We start from the raw sequence: 20405 nt of genomic DNA, 5'->3' as shown, positions 1-20405 counted from the left end.
GTTACAGGAAAATCCTCCCTATCCTCCCGTAGGTCCAACGCAGCGCCCCTTGCAGAGATCACGAAAGTGTCCTGTTAGCCGTTTCGAGCGAGGAGACTATAACCTGGGAACTTGCCCCAACCTCCTAAGACAAGCTCCGCTTAAGTCAGGACTCGCGCAACGGAGGAGTATTGAACCCACACTAAGTGCTGATTAGACAACTTGAGGTCTAGCCTCCTAACCAACTGTGTTTCGCCCAAGAGATTGACCCAGGGGGGAGGGAATTAAACCTGTGACCTTGGGACTTAAACCCCAAGCCTTAACCACAATACCACCCACCCCTGGGTTACTGGAGAAATATTGAAGATGGTATGAGAGGGTTTCTTGGGGAGAGAGATCAGCAGATTGATGGAGTGTTTTTTGAAAAAAGAAAAAAAAAAAACTTTGCAGAAGACAGAGTCTGTGTTGTGTAATTAAGATTAATGTTTGGGAGTATTAAAAAGAAATTGAAAAGGAGAATATTAATGAGTTGACTCCTCTATTGATGTGATGATTGTCTCTATTTATTTATTTTTAATTATTTTTTAGTTCAATAGAATTATTAACAATTGATTTTTTTTAGTGATCTCAATCAAGTGTAATTAAAGAGAGTAAAAATTGATGATATAATTCTCTGAACAGAACCAGGTGTTAAATGATAATAAATGAGAAGATAAGTGCGATTCATATTAGTGAATATAAAAAAGTCACATGTTTTGTTTGTTTAATACACTATCAGTCGGATCAATTTGAACAACTTTGTCTCTATGCACCCGTTAGCGACCGGAGGGGAATTTTTTTTTCAATTTCACAGCACTGAGTAAGTTCTTGGAGTTAGGGGTGAGTAAGAGATACACCAATTCATCTATAGTGATCGAATAAAATCGATTCGTTATATTTTGGATGGATGCGTAATAACGAGTAAACAGTTGTGGATTGATTATTTCTAATCCGTCTAATTTTCAACGGATGACAGATTTGAGGTTCCTTTGACCACAATTGAATTGTCAAACCGCAAGCACCCTAATAATTTGTAAGACTTTGTGTTTTCAATTTATTTAGATATTCTGTTTGCATTTTTAATTAAAAAAAGTTTAAATATCCTATTGAAAAAGAGTTTTCAACTTGAATATATTTTTTGATTTGAAAAAAATAAATATATTATTTATCTATATTTTTTGGTTTTTAAATCTGACACTAAAAATAATAAATAAAAAATATGATATATGCTAGTTGATTTTTGTTTTCAAAAATAAATATAAATGTAATAATACAGAGGTATACAATATCTACTACTGCTCTGTTAATGGTTTTGGTGATTTGAATTATTTTTGTATTTTAAGAAGCACGGATTGTAATACTTTATGTTATACTTTATGTGGATGATGTATGCTGCAATTGTAATATATGGATGGTACATGCAATGATTGTAATACTTTTTTAAATTATTGACTGTAATATTTTTATTTTTTTTAGAAAGTTCACAAGTTGAATTATGTTGAAAATTTATAAAATTTAAAACTGCCAAGCCGATTCGCATCCATCTGTTAATCCGCCAAATTGGAGGACGGATGTGGATTGATTTTCTCCAATCTACTAATTTGGCGGACAGATGACGGATTGAAATTTTCGTGGCCGCAATCGACCCGCGCGCCACCCCCTACTTGGAGCTGACCGTTTGATTTAGTTTGGATTGGTCGGCTTGACCGGGTTAGATGGTTTAATGCACATCCCTATCCAAGAGTATCATTTAAATTGGAAGATTTAGGTTTCGTTTTGAAATAAATTATTTTAATATTTTTTTGACTTTTTATAAAAAAAATACAAAAAAATAAAGAATATAATGTGATAACTTATAATTACTTTTTAATTTTTTAACTAAAACATATAATTGCCCAACAAGTTCTTAGTCAACCTTTTGTCCTCAACGGCATCGTTTTACTCTGATATGGCCCTGCCACGAGGTACACGAGGCACTTGCATAATTGCATTTATGTGCCAGTGCTACATCTCATATCTCTTTTGGGAATGGCTTTTCCCTCAGGTCCAAGGGTACTGTTAGACTCGTGAGGATCTATTACGGGTTTCGTTTTAATAATTCAAATTGTTTAATATATAGAACTTGTCGATTATTACATATTTATAAAAAATAACATTGATCGGATATCGATATCTATGCGATCAAATCATATTTTTGTCAGTCGTTTATTTTTTACTGTCTATTTTTTTTATACAAAACTGATTTGATCATATAGTTATCGATATCCGAGCACCGTAATTTTTTATAGACATATAGTCCTCGATGAGTTCTACACATTAAGTGGTTTGAATTATTAAAACGAGACTCGTAATAAGTCTTTACAAACTCAACAGTATCCTTGCCACGAAGGACTAAAGGGAAGCCATTCTCATCTCTTTTAATTGGTGTGGTGATCCAAAAGTTTTTGAGTGAGGATCTCCTTGCTGCTATATATATATATATATATTTTTTTTTTTTCATTTCTCAATGGCAGTCATGGAGCTTTGTATATCGCTCTCTCTCATTTCCCTCTCTATAATTCTAATTGTGTTTCTCTCACCATCCAAGGCCAAAAATCTGCCGCCAGGCAAAACAGGATGGCCGGTGATCGGGGAGAGCATCGAGTACTTGGCTGCCAGGTGGAAGGGACAACCAGAAAAGTTCATATTCGAGCGAATATCGAACTACACATCTTACATCTTCAAGACAAAGCTAATGCTACAGCCAAATGTTGTGTTTTGTGGTGCACCGGCACACAAGTTCTTGTTCGCCAACGAAAACAAGCTGCTTCAGTCATGGTGGCCTAGCTCGGTCGACAACATCTTCCCATCTTCTAGCCAAACATCGTCCAAAGAGGAGGCTATCAAGATGAGGAAAATGCTGCCCAATTTCTTCAAACCAGAGGCCTTGCAGCGGTACATCGGCATCATGGACACCATTGCTCAGCAACACTTTGCTGCCGACTGGGAGAACAAGGTTTGATTTAACGTAATGTTTAGTTTATTTTCAAAACTCAATTATATTTTCAAATCATAATTTGAATCAAAACTCACAGCCAAATAAAATTTTAAAATACAATATTTTCAAAACTCTTCTCTTCTCTTTTTTATTTTTATAATCAATCAAGCAATTATTTTTTCTCTTTCATCTCTTCTATCACATCTTATGTATCAATCAATCAAAAAAAATTAAAAATTACAAATCATCTCAAAATTATTTTCAAAATTTATAACTAAATAAATTTTCTCATTTCAAAACATGATTCAAAAACTCAAGGGTAAATTACATTTACCTCCCCTGAGGTTTCTGACAAATACAGAGACCTCCCCTGTGGTTTGAATAATTACAATAACCTCCCCTACTTTACCTGACAATGTCGAGATTCCCCCAAAATTTAACCGTCGTTTATGCACCTAGCCGACCCTGCTGATGTCATCAACTGTAAACACAAAAATACCTAAAATGCCCTCAAGTGCCTATAATGCCTGTAATGTAAATACTAAAGTGCCCAATGTAAACACTTAATTGTATTTTTTTATTTTAAATATATTTTTTTTATTTAAATATTTTATTTTATTTTGTAAATATTTTAATTTTTTAATTTTAATATTTTAAACTCAAAATACAATTTCACACTCAAATCGTAACTAAATACATAACTCAAAACTCAATTCAAAAATTATTTTCAAACCTCATAACCAAACACATAACTCGAAACTCCACATTATTTTCAAAACTATACACTCAAATCATAACAAAAAAATTAAAATATTTAAAAATATATTTATAAAATAAAATATTTAAAATAAAAAATAAAATTTTTAAAATTTGTTAATATTTAAAAATATATATTTAACATAAGTTTGTATTTTTTTTAAGTTTGTGTTTGGTTATGAGTTTTGAAAATAATTTTTGAATTGACCAACACAATCATAAAACTCAATTCAAAATTATTTTCAAACATCATAACAAAACACATTACTCGAACTCCACATTATTTTCAAAACTCTACACTCAAATCATAACAAAACACATAAAATTTTTTTTAAATATTTAAAAATATATTTACAAAATAAAATAAAATATTTAAAATAAAATAAAAAAAATTAAAATTAATATTTAAAAAATATATTTAACATAAGTTTGTATTTTTTTAAGTTTGTGTTTGGTTATGAGTTTTGAAAATAATTTTTGAATCGACCAACACAACCATAAAACTCAATTCAAAAAATATTTTCAAACATTATACCCAAACACATAACTCGAAATTCCACACTATTTTCAAATCTCTACACTCAAATCATAACAAAACACATAAAAAAAATTAAAATATTTAAAAATATATTTATAAAATAAAATAAAATAAAAAAATTTAAAAATTTTAATATTTAAAAAATATATTTAACATAAGTTTGTATTTTTTTAAGTTTGTGCTTGGTTATGAGTTTTGCAAATAATTTTTGAATTGACCAACAAAACCATAAAACTCAATTCAAAAATTATTTTCAAACATTATACCCAAACACATAACTCGAAACTCTACACTATTTTCAAAACTCTATATTTGGTTAAGACTCTATGAGTTTTGAAAAGATTTTTGAAAATTTCTAATTAGAATTGTAATTCTAAAAGAAAACCAAACATGTTTCTAAAAAAAATATTTTTTCGGAACATGTTTGTACTCAAAACTCAATTCAAAAATTATTTTCAAAAACTCATAACCAAACACAAATTTAAAACTCAATTCAAAACTCAAAACCAAACTTTTTCCAAAACTCTATTTTAAAAGAAAAAAATTAAAAAATATATTTTATTTTTTAAAATTATTTTTAGAGTCATGATTTGAGTGTGGAGTTGTATTTTGAGTTATGAGTTTTGAAAAGAAAAAATTTATTTTGTTATAAGTTTTGAAATTTTTCGAACTTATTTTTTTAGGGTAAATATTTTATATTTTAAATATTTTTTTATTTATTTTAATGTACATTATATTTCATACATTTATGTGTTGTATTTTTTAATATTTTAAATATATTTTTTAAATATTAAAATTTTTAAAAAAAATTATTTTTTATTTCAAATGTGTCATTTTTAATATAAATATTTTTAAATTATTTTATTTTATGGTTGTGTTGGTCAAAGCAAAAGTTTTTTTGTCTTTTACTTTATGGCAGTGATGTTTGTCTTGAAGAAAAGGGTTTTTCGTCTTTTTGCAGGCACAAGCAAGGGTAATATGGTCATTTTATATAAAATACTAACGTCGTTTGTGCAAAATAGACAGAATGGGAGAATCTTGACATTGTCAGGTAAAGTAAGGGAGGTTACTGTAATTATTCAAACCACAGGGGAGGTCCCTGTATTTGTCAGAAACCTCAGGGGAGGTAAATGTAATTTACCCAAAACTCAAAACCCAGAACATAACTCTACACTCAAATCATAATTTTAAAACTAAACCAAACAAACCATTAGGTTTTGCACAAATTTTTAAAGTTTTATTTTATTTTATTCTCTTTTTTATATTTTAATCAAATTTTTTTTTGTTTAATAAGTAATATATTTATGAAGATGTCGGGAAAAAAAACTCACTTTTTTTATTAACAAACTAAAATTTTATTATAAATACAAAATTACATGTACAAGAAAATGAATTGCACTGAGAGATTCCGAGAATAAAAACTCCACCACTATTGCTGCTCACAATCACGCAACAAACAACTCAACTTTACGAGTTTTTTAATTTAAAAAGAAAGAAAAAAAGCTAAGTAGATCTTAACTTCAAAAAAAAAAAAAAAAACACCAAAATACTCACTTAAAGATAATTAATAAAAAAAATATCTTGAATTTTCTTTTTAAAAAGTTGATTTATTTTATTTTTTTTGGTAGATTTAGATTAGGTTAATATTTTTTAAAAATAAGTTAAATATAAAAAAAATTTACTAAGACAAAAAAATAATAATAAACAATTTTTTAGTTTAAAGAAGAAAACAAAACTGCAGAATGACGAATGGTCACTTTGTGAGAAACGATATATTGAAAGGGAAATGTTAGAGAGCTCTAAATTTAAAGCTCTAATTTGAGCTCTAGTGATGTGTCAAAGCAAAAAAAAAAAAAAATAAAACAAAACAAAACAAGGCACAAACATCACATTAGGGTGGGTCTCACCTTCCCATTAGACCTCTTATATTAGAGCTCTAAAGCATTTTTGATATTGAAATAGGTTGTCTTCATTTCAACTGCTATTTGCAATTAAGAATTTATTAGCCTACTTTGTGGATTGGACGATATTGTTGATTTCATGAAGTCTAAGACAATTTCTATTTTGATAATTTGAATCATTTAATATATAAAACTCGTCGAGTAGTTTATCCCAGTAAAATATCACGTTGATTGGATATCGATAATTACTTGATCGGATTAGATTTTTGTTAACAATTTATTTTAGAAATTATATTAACCATTGATAGAAATCTGATCCGATCAAATAGCTATTGATATTCGATCAACGTGATTTTTTACAAGGATAAAATACTCGACGAATTTTATATATTGAATGGTTCATATTATTAAAACAGAACCCGTAGTAGGCCTCACAGGCCCAACAGTACGCTCCAATCCGATCTCAAACTGAAAAGTAGAGAATAGCAAGTGTCCCAATTCTTTCTTAAAGTCACCTTATAGAGAAATTTTTATATGTTAATAGGGTACTCCGTGTCATTATTTTTCCCCAATTACAAATGTATATGTTCTTATTATTTTACAAACGTCCAACATAAATGTAATAAATCTTATTGTCAAAACTAATCACAATAATAAAAAATACCACATAATATATATCCTGTCTGCATATAAAAATTACTCTACCATCTACTTTTTTTAAGATGACATGTTTCTATCTATGACTTTCAATATTGAAAGAAAAAGCCAAAGTAATTTGGAAAATAAATAATTGTACCCTTGCAAGCGAGTGATTTTTATATATGGATATGATATATCCATGTGGTACATTTTATTATTACCATTGGTAAAAAGTAGTAGGATATGGACTATATTGTTAAATATTTAAGAAACACTAGAGAGCATACATATTTGTAATTGGTGAAAAGATAATACCACTTGGTACCCTATTAATATACAAAACTTTTCCCTACAAGTACATGCAAGTAAATGATTTGAGTTATTTTCTTGCATTGTACCCTCACATTTACACTTGTATGTTTATAGGAAAATGACAATTAAATTTTACCAAAAAAGAAAAATGTCATAATCTATTATTCCGAGACTCATATTTAAAAGCATATAAATCTATTTTTAAGTATAATTGTACTTAAATTATTGTACAATTGTATTTATGAATAAATAAATACAATAAATTTTATTTAAATAATTATTAATTTTGTTTTTGCATATAATTTTACAAGGCATGATCGTTGTGGTCTACCCACTTACCCAACGCTACACATTTTGGATTGCATGTCGATTGTTTCTTAGCATAGAAGATCCAAAGGAAGTTGATAGATTCTTGGAACGTTTCAAGCTCTTGTCAGAGGGGTTAGTGTCAATCCCATTGGACTTGCCAGGGACACCATTTCATCGCTCCATCAAGGCGTCCGAATACATCAAAAAGGAGTTCCTAATGAGGATCATCAAGCAAAGAAAGATTGACTTGGCGGAGGGAAAGGCATCACCAACGCAAGATATATTGTCCCACATGTTGCTCGCGGCGGATGAGGATGGCAAGTTCATGAAGGAGAGTGATATTGCAGATAAGATATTTGTTGGGTTGGGTTTCCCTCTTATGTGGAGGATGGCCCAAAATATTTAATAAAACCCATGTGAGTTCCAAAGCCCACATGGAGAGGTTGTGTTTTTTGAAATGTTTTGGCCTATATGTTCTGGCTCATGAGTAGTTTTACAAACCCTTTCCCTGTAACTTAGAGAAAGAGACGCAGCATCCACCAAAACAAAGAGGAGAGGAGAGGCTAAGGGTTTTGGAGAAATTCTGTCCAGCAGTGATCAAGCTATCCGATCAACAAGCATTTGTGGTCCGATTGAGCTGGAATTTGGTAGGCGAGTTCACAACTCAAGACTCTAAATTCTGGTCGGTGGAGATCAGATTTGGAATATTTTACTGTTGGTTTTTGACCCGTGAACAATACCCGTTTTGGTGAGATCTTTCCTAAACTTTGTATTTTGATCTTTGGTTGTCAAGAAAGCTTATTTGTAAGTTGTTCTTGATTGTTTGCTTCTAGTTCTATCCAGATAGAACTCTTGTATACCCATTATTTGTTGATAGTGGAGATATTTGGTGGACTACAATCCCGTGGTTTTTCCTTCCCACATCGGGAATGTTTTCTACGTTAAAAATTGTTGTCGCCTTGTTGTGTGATTGTTGGATCATTATTTTCAGAATATATTGTGCTCTATTAAATTTTTTCCTAATAGGTTCACACAAAGAGGAAGAATAAACTACTTCCGCTATTTTTGTGCCGGATTCTAAAAATAATGATCCAACAATCACACAACAAGGCGACAACAATTTTTAACGTGGAAAACCTTCCCGATGTGGAAAGGAAAAACTGCGGGACCGTAGTCCACTAAATATCTCCACTATCAACAAATAATGGGTATACAAGAGTTCTCTCTGGATAGAACTAGAGGCAAACAATTAAGAACAACTTACAAATAAGCTTTCTTGGCAACCAAAGATCAAAATACAAAGTTTAGGAAAGATCTCACCAAAACGGACATTGTTCACGGGTCAAAAACCAGCAGTAGAATACTCCAAATCTGATCTCCACCGTGCATAATTTAGAGTCTTGAGTTGTGAACTCGCCTACCAAATTTCAGCTCAATCGGACCACAAATGGTTGTTGATCGGATAACTTGATCACTGCTAGACAAAATTTCTCCAAAACCCTTGGCCTCTCTTCTCCTCTTTGTTTTGGTGGCTGCTGCATCTCTTTCTCTAAGTTACAAAGAAAAGGTTTGTAAAACTACTCATGGGCCAGAACATATGGGCCAAAACATTTCAAAAAACATAACCTCTCCATGTCGGCTTTGGAACTCACGTGGGTTTTACTAAATATTTTGGGCCATCCTCCACATATGAGGGAAACCCAGCCCAACAATATTGGGTTTTCTTATTGGTGGCCATGACATTGCAAGCTCTGCTTATGCTTTCATTGTCAAGTATCTTGCAGAGTTACCTCACATCTATCAAGGAGTTTACAAGGGTATGTATGTTCCTAATTTTACTCTACTTAATTTGACCATCTTGGTGCCTCTAAATGCACCTCTCAAAAATTAATAATGCCATTTTGGAATTGAAATGATCTGAATCCACTAGCTAGATGTATATTTTCATCTAATGTGAACCTCATTGTACTCACATATACATTTGATTTCATATTTTTCTGTGATATTCATTGTGTGTAGATGTGAAACGTTAGTTATCTTATTATTGTAGTTTTAACTTATCAAAAAATTACTTAAAATTTAAATATATTATCCACATATAGAGAACTATTGGGTTCGAGATCAACTTGAAGATAAATAATAATTATTATTCTTTTATTATGAATTTTTTTGTTATATTGAGTTTTGAAAGATTAATATATATATATATATAGAGAGAGAGAGAGGGAGAGAGAGAGAGAGAGAAGTATATAAACTGTATTAATGAGTCAATACAATATGATAGGGGAAGTTTGTGTATACAAGCCAAGAAACCTAAGTATACAAGAAACCTAAGTGTACAAGAATCCCAAGTGTACAAGAATCCTAAGTATAGGTGTAGATAAGTATACCGCTCACACCCCCCACAAGCTCAATGTGGTAAGACAAATATCAACTTGAGCTTAGAGAGGAGATCAGAGAAGCGTCCTGAAGAATGAGCTTTGGTGACGAGGTCGGCGGTCTGATCAGCAGAGGAAACAAAGAGAAGATGAACATTGCCCCTAGTAACATGCTGGTGCATGAAGTGGCAATCTATCTCAATATGCTTGGTGCGATCAGGGAAGATATCATTATGTGCAATCTAAATAGCACTCTGGTTGTCACAATAAAGATTGGTGGCAGTAGAATGAGAAACTCCCATATTAGAAAGAAGCCAACGAAGCCATACAAGCTCTTCAGTAGTGTCAGCAAGAGCACGATACTCAGTCTCAATACTAGAACGAGCAACAAGAGTTTAATAAAATTCATTACATTTTAGTATGAGCTTTTTTAGCATGCAATTCATTATTAGTATGAGCTTTTTTACATTATTATTAATAAAATTCATAAAATTTATTATTAGTATGAGCTTTTTTACATTTTAAATTTATTATTATTAGTATGAGCTCTTCAGTAGTGTCAGCAAGAGCACGATACTCAGCCTCAATACTAGAACGAGCAACAAGAGTTTGCTTCTTTCTACTCCAGGCAATGAGAGAGTTGCCCAAGAAGAAACAGAACCCAGTAATGGAATGGCGGTCAGTAGGATCTCCTGATCAATTTGCATCAGAAAATGCATGTAGTTGTAGAGAAGACTGAGCGGAATAGTGAATACCATGAAACAGAGTGCCTTTGAGATAGCGTAAAATGCGAACCAGAGCATCATAGTGTGGAAAGCAGGGGGCATCCATGAATTGACTGACAATGTGAATAGCATAAGCAATATCTGGACGAATAATCATGAGATAGACAAGACTGCCAACTAACTGACAATATAAAGTGGCATTAGACAATAAGGAACCGTCAAGAGGTGTAAGACGTGTCTGAGGATCAACTGGAGTAATGGCAGTCTTGTAATCGGTAAGGCCAACACGAGCCAAGAGATCAGAAATATACTTGGCCTAAGTAAAAAAGCAACCAGATGAATCTTGATAAATTTTCAACTAACAAGTTTGTTATTACTTTTGTTATGGGCTTTCTTTTGTGTTAATTTTTGTGCTTATAGATATGAGTTGATATTGTCTAAATTAATGTAATTCTATTTATATGTAAAAATAATTTATTATTAATTGATTAATATATATATATGATAAAAAAAAACTAAATTTATATAGCTTTGCCAAATTTATAAACAGAAAATCATGTGAATCAAGTCATTTGTTGAGTTGACTGAATCGAATGAGATCAGAGAGTTACTAAATAAATTCCCAATGTATGATTGCATGCGGATGTGCAACAATTTTTATAGTGAACTCTCTCCTTTTGATGCATTATTTTTTTTATTTTTTTTTGACCTCTGTCAATATATACTTTTTTTTTTTTCACCTCAAAATAAATTTATTTTTTATTGAGAATTTTATTAACGTTAAAAAAGTGATATTTGTTTTGAAAAGTTATATTTATTTGATTTGATACCATTTGAGTTTAAGTTAATACCTTTTTGTGATTTATTTTTTCAATTTTCTGATTCATTTTTGATATAAGAATGGAAATGTGAGGGGTGGAATATTCTTTTTTGAAAGATTGGTGGCTAAAGTATTAGTTGTTAAGTATGAAAATCTACGGTTGCGTTTGGTAAAGTTTTTTAAATATGATTTGAGAATAAAGTTATATTTTGAGTTTGTAAGTTTTTGAATTATAATTTGAGTGTGAAAAATTTGTTTGGTGAATGAGTTTTAAAAAAAAAAATTGAAAAGAGTTTTGAAGTGAGTGGAAAATTTTTGATGTAACATATGATATTTGATACAAAAACTTACAACTCATAATCAAATAAACAACTCAAAATTCTATTAAAGTTCTTAAAAAATTCAAAAAAATATTTTTTATTGAATATATAAAAATTAATATGTGTCAATTGCAACAAAAAAAAAAATTTGCACTGTTCCGGTCGGACGACCAGTTAGCCCAAATTTTCTTGCCTTCGACTGCATTTTCAAAAGTGAGTGTGGAATTAATTTTTAAAAATCATAAACAAATACCATGTTCAAATCAAACTCTTCCAGAGCTCCACCAAACAGAGCCTACATTTCTATTAGTATGATTTTCTAGTATTACATTAAAGTGTTACAGTTGAAGAAAATACACTGAGTTTTTGTGTGTTACATTGATTGGAGTGTTACATTGGAAAAAAAATACAAAGGAGTTTTTCTAAAATGTTACATTATTATGTTTGAGAAAAATACACTAAGGAGGTTTTTGGTGTGTTACGTTGGAGTGTTACGTTTGGAAAAACATATTAAAGAGTTTTTGTTTGTTACATTAATTGGATTGTTATGTTTTGAAAAAGTATATTAAGGAATTTTTTATAATGTTACATGATTACGTTTGAGAAAAATACACTAAAGAGTTTTTTAGTGTATTACATTAGAGTTTTATTTTTTTTAATTTTATATTAGAATGTTACGTTTAAGAAAAGTAAATTAAGAAATTTTTTTGAATTATTACGTTTAGTAATTTTAACATTATGAAAAAACTTACATTTGTCCCTCAACACGTAACATACGCGCGTTTATACTTGACCCTTTTTGTAATTCACATTAGAATAAGACTTTTGGGTCTATAAGAAAAAATTGAGGACTAAACAATTTATAAAATCACTATTTGAGATTTATTGGTACGTCGCCCTAATTGTAACTACACAATTTCATTTAATTGGTCTTTTAGAAAAGGGTAAATTACAAATACACCCCTAAGGTTTGATTAAAATACAAATGTTCCTGTGGTTTTGGAAATTACATTCCATCCCTTGAGATTTCTAATTTTATAACAAATCGCCGTTTTTATTAATAAATTATCAAGTCAATTAATAGTTTTTAATGATATTAGAAATATATTTCAATTAATAATTTAGGTAATTTTATTATTGTGTAGGAGAGCAATTATGAATTTCATTTTTTAATTAATTCTATTAAATAAAAAATTTTAATAATAGGGTATTTGTAATTTTTCAAATCACAAGGGACAATTTGTACTTTAAACAAAACTCATGGGGTGTAATGCTTAAAAGAGGAGTGCAAGAGTAGAAAAGTAAGAGTAACCAAAAGCTCCAGATGAATTGTTGAATTGGTATGACGAGTATAGGTTTTATGATTTTAACATAATTTCAATTTTTTTTATTTTTTATTTTTCCCTGATCCTTTGTGAGCATGCAGAGCAAATGGATATTGCAAAATCGAAAGGTCCTGGTGAATTATTAAATTGGGATGACATTCAACAGATGAAATTATCATGGAATGTAGCTTTTGAAGTGTTGAGACTTGCACCACCTGTTCAAGGTGCTTTCAGAGATGTCTTAACTGATTTCATGTTCGAAGGCTTCTATATCCCAAAGGGTTGGAAGGTACACTACCTACTTCATAAGTTAATTATCATTTCTTATACTTGTATAGAAATTATGAGAGTAGTATTTAATTATGTGATAAGTTTGTGTTTATAGATTTTTTCTATAATGCAAGAAACACATTCTGTGTACAAAATTTAATCATTAAATTAATTATTCACATTTCTTGTTTGTTGTTAAATTTTAAATATTTGTATCTATGTAGATATATTGGAACCCGCACTCGACTCGTAAAAATCCAGAATATTTCTCAAAACTATATAAATTCGACCCATCGAGATTTGATGGAAGATGACCAGTGTCTTACACGTTTGTACCATTTGGAGGAGGGCCGAGGATGTGCCCTGGAAAAAAGTATGTATTTGTCCTTATTTTATTTACCTTATGTAGTTTGGTTATTATAATGTGTTACTTCATTGAGATTGTGTATTTGACCAGTTTTAGTTATGTAGTAACAACAATTTTAGTAGTAATTAATTAATTAAATAAGGCACATACAAAAGTTGAGGTCTCATTTGAATAACATGGTCAGCTGAAACACAACTATTGATTTTGAAATTGCATATATTATTGTATTTCAACACTTGATGTTATGGTGGTTTAGAATTATCACCATCATTTCGAAAAACAAATCTTTAATATGTTTTATGGTCTGTTAGGAAATGGATTTTGTATTTCAGCTCTTATTGAGCTGTTACAATAATTATTGGTGATGAATACAATTTCCACTTATTGTGTATCCTTTTGGGTGGCTCAGACTTCATTATTAGTAATTTTCTTGTTTTGCTGATTAGAGAGTTCTATTGTACTTGTGGTGGTGTGCTTTTGTTGGATTCTAACTAATTTTATTTTATTTTATTTTTTGTTTTGGTAAAGGGTTACTATCCATAGTTGTATTGCCTCGATGTATTTGTATATTTAAAGATAATAAAATTTTCCCTTCTAAAAAATATATATATATATATATATATAATAAACTTATATTTTTGCTAATAAATTTTTTTTATTTTTTATAATCAAAACAAGTTATGTGACAAGCCCCAAACTTACCCAAAAAAAAGGACAAGCCCACAAGAGATGAGATGAGTAGTGTGTCCAATCCATTTACTAGAGTTTGGTTTGGTTTGTAAAACCTATTTTTTTGAAAGAAATTTTAAATAATTAAAAAATAATTTGGTGACACTCATCAATTTCGTTTTCATATTTAGAAAACTGATAACTTGAAGTAAGTAAACAAACACTAATATGATTTAGATTAATGGTTTATTCACTTAATTTTTTCCTTCTGAATCTACCTAAATGAGACTCTTATCAGTTAGAGTTTGTTGTTTCAAAAAGTCTTACTGGTAAGAGTCTCAATTATGTACATTCGAGTTGTAAAAATTATGTGAATATAGTGGTGTTCAATTTATTTATTAGCTCTTGCATCTCATTAAAAGCTAATAGTAGTTTAATTTTCTCTGTCCACGTGAAATAACACTATATACACCAAATAATATATTAATTAGTATATTAATCAATGATGTGGCCTAATGTTAGATGTTTTGGATATTTATAATTTATATAATAAGTGGGATCAATAATAATGTCATAACATATGTTAGTATATTAATTGTTATATTAATTAGTGCATGTAGCACTACTTTATTTTTTTTGTGGAATAATACTATATATACCAATTAATGTGCATACTAGTGTACTAACAGATGATATGACATCATTTATATGATTTTGGATATTTATAACTTGTATAATAAATGTGATCAATAATAATATCATAACACTAGTTGGTACACTAGTGTGTACACTGATTAGTGCATGTAGCATCACCATTTTTATGTACATTTGTTAGTGTCTCATATAATTACTAATACGAATTTGTGTAAATATATATACATATATATATATATATATTATGTACAGGTTATAATATTTTTTAATATGTACACTGATACATTATAATCAAATCAATTATACATTTTTTAAATGTGAATTATAGAATTTTGTTATTCCGTGGTGCTACATTCACCAATTAGTATACTAATTAGTGTACCAACACTAGTTATGACATTATTATTTATCCCACTCATTATATAAACTACAAATATCAAAAACCTCTTAAATTATGCCACATCATCAATTGGTGCACTAATTAGTACATTAATTGGTGCACATAGCATTATTCTACTCCAATTCAGAAATTTTTGGAGCAAGTGCCCAATTTTAAATATACGATAATTTTGTTATTTTAATTTAAAAATGAGTTTAGAAAATAAATTTATATACTCATTTCGTTTCAAAATATTAGTCCATTATTTTATTTTTCATTATTTCAAAATGTTAGTCTCTTTTCAAAAATTAAGGACTAAAATTATAGTGATCCCGGTTTCTAACTCGACCTCTATTGTGTTTCGGACTCGGGTCTTGTGGTTTAACGTTGTGATTTATGTCTTTCTCTCTTATTGCCCTTGAATTTAAGTCTTAGAATGTCTTGGGTGAGTTTAGAACAGGTTACTTGGTAGATGGTTTAGATTGTTATTGCCCAGAATTTTGGTCTTCCGCTCGAGCAGGTCCCTTTGCGCTCGAGCGGGGTATGCAATCCTTCAGTACTTTGTGCATCTGCAAAAGATACTGCAGAAGTGTTTTTCACGCTCGAGCGGGTATGAGCTCGAGCAGCCCTCTTGCGCTCGAGCCACTGTCTGAAATCTGTGAAATACTGGATGAGTGTATTCTACGCTCGAGCAGGTAGTTCCTTGTTGTTGTGCCTTGGCGCTCGAGCGGCCTTTGTTGCGCTCAAGCGGGTATATTTTTTTGTGTCAGACGCTCGAGCGTCAAACTCTCCGCTCGAGCGGACTGTACGTATATCAGATTGCGAAAGTGACATTTTAAATCATTTTTTTTTGTCATTCTCTCTCTAAAACTTTCCAAAACCCTAAGTTGAGAGCCTCTCTCTCTAAAATATACTCTCTTTCTACATTTTGACCTTGATCTAGTGATTTCCAACCCTTGTCTCTTCATTAAAAAGTTGGAGCTCCTCAAGATCTTTCATTTGATCCGAGTAAAATCAAGTTTGGGCGTCATTGAGGTTTCTCCACTTCTCCTTTGAGCTTCTACACTTGAGATGGGGATATTCTACTCACCTATATGAGTTTTAACATAAGTATTAGTCATTTTATATAAATGGTGGGTTTGTGTAAGATTTAGGTGAAGTTAAGGTTAGGGTTTTGTTATGTGAAAGAGGGGTTTCCTATTGTGGGGTTCCATATGTATGTGAGGTCTTGAAAATGGGAATATTTGGGTATGATGGGTGGAATTTGACCTTGGGTGCAATGTTTGAGAAAATTGGAAGAATGCCCTAATTATGTTGTATACAAATTATTTGTTTAAATGATGAAAATAATGTGGAAATATGAAATTGGTTTGAGAATCATGGGATTGGAGGAAATTGTGAGTAAATGGTATAGTTGGTTTGATGAATCACTCACCTAAGAAAAAAAAATGTGATATATTATCTGTTGAGAAATTTATTTATCTGTTTAGATATAATTGTTTTGGGCTATTGGTGGAGGATAGCCATGATTGTTGTAGAAAATGCATGATGATTAGGTAAATTGAAACTAATCAATTGGAATATGTCATTGAATATGACGGTTGAAAGTAAACATTGTATATGTGATTGAATTGGTCATTAGATATGACAACGTGTTTAAATACATTGTATATGTATATTATTTGGGAGAAGATAGGGGATGTACTCTATTGTTTGGGAGGAGATAGGGGATGGACTCCATGGATAATTAAGTTGGCCGGAGTGTCCAGGGTGAAAGTCCCGAAATCTTATTTATATTTGGGTGCCGGTTCCCTCGGACGTTGTTTCGTAAAATGGCAAAGTTATGGAAGTGTATAAATAATGTATATGACCGAAGTGTTGATGAATGAGTTGTAGTCTCATTATTGTTTATATGATAATGAATTATATCAATGAAGTGACTTGGGTGATAACTGGAAGTGGATAGAAATGTGGGTATCAATGTTGATTGATTAATGAAAAGGTTTATGATGATTCATAAGTGATAAACATTTATCGAATGCTAATATTTTAGTTAATCCTCATACTTTGTTTAGCATATCTCTACTGGGCATTGGCTCACCTTACTTGGGACACCATTTTTCAGGTACAGGTGATATGCCGCCTCCAAGGCCTTAGTTTAGGAGGTTTAGCAGTTGAAGACTCTTTTTTGTTATTTTGTTTTGTTGGTTAAATGTATATTCAAGCCGAGGGCTTTTCATGTATAGAGTTAGAACTCTTCTTTTGTTGTAACTAGATGCTAACTTGGAAAGCTGTAAGCCCGTAGGGCATATATTTGTTTGGCAACATGTAATATTTTGTAAGAAATACTCTGATGAATGTAATATGTAACATTTCTTCTATGTCTTGTGGATTTTATGAATGGATGATTATGTCGTATTTTGAGGGCGTTATAAAAATAATATGAATTTTCTATTTTGTAATTTTTTTTTTTAAATTCATTAACAATACAAAAAGTACAATTATGACAATTGATATTCTCAAAAAAATATACTATCAAAGAATAATTTTGAAAATTTAATTTTTTTAAAGTGCAATAGTTGTACTACTAAAAAAAAATAAATGCTTGTTTGGTTTGTATTTCAAGATATAATTTTTGAGAAAAATTTTCAAAATTTTTTGAAATTTTTTTTCAATATCGCTTTCTCTCTCTTACACATCAATCAATCACTATTTCTCTCTCATTCTCAATTACTTTTTTTCTCACACACATCTATTCAACTATAACAAAATATCAAATCATTTCAAACTTCCAAACTCTAAAACTATTTTCAAAATATACAACCAAACAAACCAAAAATATTTCTCAATTTTCTCTTCAAATTTTTTTTTGAAAATTTATCTCATAACATAAACTAAACACACTCTAAATTTTTTAAAATGGACTATTATTTTGAAACAGAAGCAGTATTTTTTTATTATATATATATATATATATATATATATATATATATATATGTGGCTCTATAAGTTTTTATTTATTCAAAGAAAAAAAAAAGTTAGAAGAAGAAAGAGGGAGAACAATTTTATGAACTTGTGGATGCGTGAAGGCCAGACCTTTTACTTCTAGAATGCTACGTGGATAAAAAGAAAAAAAGAAAAAAAAAATCTAATTAATATATATTAATGTGTGTTTAGTAGGAAAAAGATTGAGTATACATATATATATTAATGCATGTTTAAGAAGAAAAAGATTGAGTACACATAATTTTTGATATAATGCATAAAGTGATAATCCTAGAATTTAAACACATAACCCCAAGATTACTAGATTAAATTTTAATCATTAGACGAATGGTGACCTCTAAAATGTTACGTGAATCTTTTTGAAAAATAAATTGACACATGGCATGACTCATAACATGACAGCAAGACTGCCAAAAGTGAAAGAACATGGATGGAGTGGGGAGAGAGAGCAAGGATTCTCTCCTAACTTTTTTTTGTATTTTACTTGGCCTCCTCTAGCCAAGGTCCACTCTAAGAGAATTTAATAATTTTATATCATTTTATTAAAAAAAATAAAAAATTATTTTTTAATAAAGTGATTTGAGCTATTAAATTCTCTTGAGGCGAATCTTAACCGTTCTAAGGAAAGAAGTTAGTAGAGACACCAAAAAAAAGATCCTTGTTGGGAAGAAGATAGGAGAAGGAACATGCTAGGCAGATCAAAAAATATATATATATTTTACAACTCTAAAAGAAGAGTTTTAAAATAGCATTAATTTATCTTTTTTCTTGTTATATTTTGTCTTTTTCTTTTTTTCTTCTTTTTTTTAGTGCATTACCAACTTAATAAAACTACTTTTAGAACGGTGCAACTAGAGCTCCAAAACCCAAAACCCAATGGGCTTATACCTCCCATTACGCCAAATATTATTTGACAGCAATAATTGTCTTATTTGTCAGGTCAAATTTCTCATGATATTATCATATAATATACAGGTATTGTGGCTCATGCTTAAGAATTCGGTTTTTCTGCTTGTTTTTTTTTTTAATTTTTTATAATGTATTGTTACGTAAGGAAGACAATTTGAGTACAAGAAAAGAAAAGAAAAGAAGAGGGAAAAAAAAAAAAAAAAAACCTAAAACACTTTTATTGTTATTAAATATTTTTATAAAAAAAATTAAAAATTAAAATGTTGTTTACACAAATTTTAATATATATTAAACAATGTCTCACACACTAATTAAAATACATGTTGATCAAATTATAACATTTGACAATTTTCAGTTTGATTTAGCGGGAGAGAAGACAACTAAAAAGTTTATAATTCAAAAGGTCGTGGGTTGAATCTCACGAAGATCAAACATTTCAAATTTTGAAATCATTAAAAGTTTGCCTAATTATTAATTTGAGGATTTCGAGATTAATCAAAATATGTACAAATTGATCTCGACGTCCATTATAAAAAAAATAAAATAAAAAATTAACACATTTGACTAGAGTCAAAGCTGTTGGAATAAAAATGTGATATGTAATGTCAAGAAGTCCCCTCATTCCCCCACTCCACTCCAGAAAAGGAAAGACCCCACACCCATTAAACAAATGCCCACTTCCATAAAGGGCAATCTTCACGTTATCTTCCTTCTCCCCTTCATGATTCCACCTCAACATGCATCCCGCAGTTGCTGCTGGGAATGAGATCCATCCCAGGCCATATAGTTCGAGTAAGAAATCTGTGAAATTCGTAATTTGATCTAGCTCGGTCTAATTTAGTAGGTTTGAATTGATTTTTTTGAATCTGTGGTTCGGTTCCGGATCGAAAAATTAAAAATCCGTAATTTGCGGATTGGTTCTAGATTGAACCCCGCGGTTCCAGATTGGAACCGATCCGGACCGTATACAAATAGTATATATTTTTATTATACACCCTCCTGCATAATATTTTCTCTTATTTCATATAAAATTTAAATCCAAACCTAAACTTGCATAGTATCTTATTTTATTACTTTTGTTTGCTAGTTTTTAGTGTTAATTTGTAATGGTCTAAATACTTATGGTGGAACTA

General features: G+C 30.2%; 1 protein-coding gene across 4 annotated transcripts; it reads left to right on the top strand.

Moving 5' to 3' along the window:
• Positions 1–2310: 2310 nt before the first annotated feature.
• Positions 2311–17708, top strand: LOC114265378 (cytochrome P450 716A75-like). Of its 4 annotated transcripts, XM_082901155.1 has the most exons (6): positions 2311–3013; positions 5251–5340; positions 7453–9267; positions 13120–13307; positions 13513–13661; positions 17483–17708. In XM_082901155.1, the coding sequence occupies exons 1-2, from the start codon at positions 2525–2527 to the stop codon at positions 5290–5292; spliced, it is 531 nt and encodes a 176-aa protein (XP_082757281.1). In that variant the 5' UTR covers positions 2311–2524; the 3' UTR covers positions 5293–5340; positions 7453–9267; positions 13120–13307; positions 13513–13661; positions 17483–17708. The 4 variants fall into 4 exon arrangements, with proteins under 4 accessions (XP_082757281.1, XP_082757280.1, XP_082757282.1 ...); XM_082901156.1 differs by lacking the exon at positions 5251–5340 and having other exon boundaries at positions 2318–3013; positions 7523–9267; XM_082901157.1 differs by lacking the exon at positions 5251–5340 and having other exon boundaries at positions 2401–3013.
• Positions 17709–20405: the final 2697 nt, after the last annotated feature.

Source organism: Camellia sinensis, chromosome 13 (assembly GCF_055761805.1).
Source record: "Camellia sinensis isolate YWXY chromosome 13, ASM5576180v1, whole genome shotgun sequence".
In the NCBI taxonomy this organism is placed as follows: Eukaryota; Viridiplantae; Streptophyta; class Magnoliopsida; order Ericales; family Theaceae; genus Camellia; species Camellia sinensis.
This window is presented reverse-complemented; position numbering and strand designations above follow the sequence as displayed.

Coding starts and splice junctions, on each gene's coding strand:
- LOC114265378 (XM_082901154.1), top strand. CDS start 2,525: ATGGCAGTCATGGAGCTTTGTATATCGCTCTCTCTCATTTCCCTCTCT. Junction 3,014..13,119: donor CTGCCGACTGGGAGAACAAG/GTTTGATTTAAC, acceptor GTGAGCATGCAG/AGCAAATGGATATTGCAAAA.